The following is a 2,082-nucleotide window of genomic DNA, read 5'->3' as shown; positions in this document are numbered from 1 at the left end:
CCCCCCCCCCCCCCCGAAAAAAACATCAAGCAAAATGACATTTCTTTAAGTTAAGGTTTTTAAAAGAGCCTCTACAGTACAAACATGTGAATATCTCAACAACTACAGGAACGTTTTTTATTTTATGATGATTCTTTGGTTTCAGGAACTGACAGAGATGGAAGTGACCCAAACTCCGGGCGTGCAAACATCCCTTTATAAACCTGTTGGCAACCATGCTCACAGACCGGCTGACCTGGTTCTGTAGGCGAATGCAGCAGGAGAAGGGAACTCCACAGGCCTCCAGACTGGGGTTTGTGTCCAAACACCCAAAGTAGACGTTATTGGACCAGTCCTTATAGCGCTCAACTCCGCAGCACTGAAACTGCAAACACGACAAACTCTCACTGCCAGCAAAGTGGACTATGAAAGGCCGGACATTGCCTCTTGAATCATTAAGGACACAAATCATTCTTCACCTTCTTCTGGATGAAATCGATGGCGTTCTCCAGGTCCTGGTCCTCCCTGTAGCGGACGATGGCCTTCATCATCAGACTCTCCGTCCTCTCCATCACCTGAAGAACAACATTAAGTTTGTTGCGAGCCGACACAGCAACGCTGATAGTGCTTTCACCTTGTGAGTTTTTATGTGTGAGAGTCATCATGGCAAATGTGGCCCTGGAGACACCTACTGAGTTCAGCAGGAACCACCACAGAGGCGGTTTTTGAGTACTTTGCAAGGTGTTTATATGTCTGTGTTACGAGCTGTCTGTTGGCCTGCTGGAAGTAGGCGGGTATAAAGTGGGGAAGGGGCCATTGCCACTACCTCCCCATTTCAAAAACCCAGCCCAGTGTTGGTAACTTTTTTTTCCCCAATGAAAGTAGCTAGCAGCGCTAGCTCCAGAAGTTGCTAAATCTAGCAAGTTGGTCGCCAAGTCGGCAACACTGACAGCCTTCAGGCCTCCCTCCAAAGCCACCTCCCCAAAATTCTAATTATGAATGTAAACAACCAACATCGCTATTGTTTGTGCTCACAGCTGTCAAGCTAGCAGCTTACGGAAGACTCCATTGCTGAGCAATGAATACAAGCATGGCTAGGGAGGAAGCCGTTCAATCATTACATTCGGGCCGAATGAAACGATTGGACAGACTTATTACAGTCCTGCAACAGCCACCGATAGATTTCTCACCTTCATTTTTGTCAGATCATTTGATTCATTGATTACGAACCCTTTTAAACTGCGATACATATCATATCAATTATGTTCAGGACTGTTTCTCATGCAGTGGATTAGAGGTCTGACTGTGCACTGTACTTGAAGGGAGATGGGGCAGTTGAACAGAGTGCATTTGCAAAACAAACCAGTCAGACCGCATCTTATTTTTTGTAAAACAAGAATTACCGCCTTGCGGTCATGCTGCAGTTTACACATTCTTGCCCCTTGTGGCTGTTGATGGAAAAAACACTTACTTGGACAAGCGACGAAACGGTGAGATTATTGGTTTATTGGAAGTGTTTTCAAACAGTATTTTTAGATTTTTGCAAGAGATAATAGTGAAGTCTTTGTGTTTCCTATGAGAGCAGCGTGACGTTACCATGTCAGTGAAGAGGTATCCCACGACCCCAGCAGCGATCTGTAGGAAGAGGACGCCCGTCAGGATCCCCAAAAACTGCAGGAGCAAACAACAGTTGCCCGGAACAGTAAGAACTCCGCATCGCCGACACGCAAAACAAACATCACACCAATCAAACTGCGACGTGATCAGTGACCGGTCGTACCGTCTTCAGCAGGCAGGTGGCGTTACGAAGCGCCCCGAAACATCCGAGGAATGTGATGAGAAGCATCGCAGCGCCAACGACAATCAGGAGCAGAGCTGGATCCAACATCAGGGTGTCAACCACATCTACGCGCACACACACACACACACACACACAAACACACACAGTTGAATTGCAACCATCATACGTAACAGCAAGTAAAAGTTAAAACATGTCTGATTCACTTTTTCTGATTCATCCTCTGGAATGTTATCAGCAGCATTGTTTTTATAACCCGACACACACACACACACACACACACACACACACACACACACACACAC

The 2,082-nt window shown here is 46.4% G+C and overlaps 1 protein-coding gene across 1 annotated transcript in view; it reads right to left on the bottom strand.

The window, feature by feature from the left end:
* Positions 1–1,915, bottom strand: part of LOC116377646 (tetraspanin-33-like) — a gene marked incomplete at its 5' end in the record, with an annotated part of 3,386 nt that extends 1,471 nt beyond the window's left edge. The window contains 4 exons of the mRNA XM_031839321.1: positions 236–364; positions 459–554; positions 1,576–1,650; positions 1,760–1,915. Of these exons, the coding sequence (XP_031695181.1) occupies positions 236–364; positions 459–554; positions 1,576–1,650; positions 1,760–1,915 (456 nt within the window). The remainder of the gene's footprint in view (positions 1–235; positions 365–458; positions 555–1,575; positions 1,651–1,759) is intronic.
* Between the last annotated feature and the right edge of the window lie 167 nt (positions 1,916–2,082).

Source organism: Anarrhichthys ocellatus, unplaced genomic scaffold, assembly GCF_004355925.1.
Source record: "Anarrhichthys ocellatus isolate YVR2014 unplaced genomic scaffold, GSC_Weel_1.0 scaffold1496, whole genome shotgun sequence".
Taxonomy (NCBI): domain Eukaryota; kingdom Metazoa; phylum Chordata; class Actinopteri; order Perciformes; family Anarhichadidae; genus Anarrhichthys; species Anarrhichthys ocellatus.
Note: the sequence above shows the minus strand (reverse complement) of the source record. Positions and strands in the feature narration are given on the sequence as shown.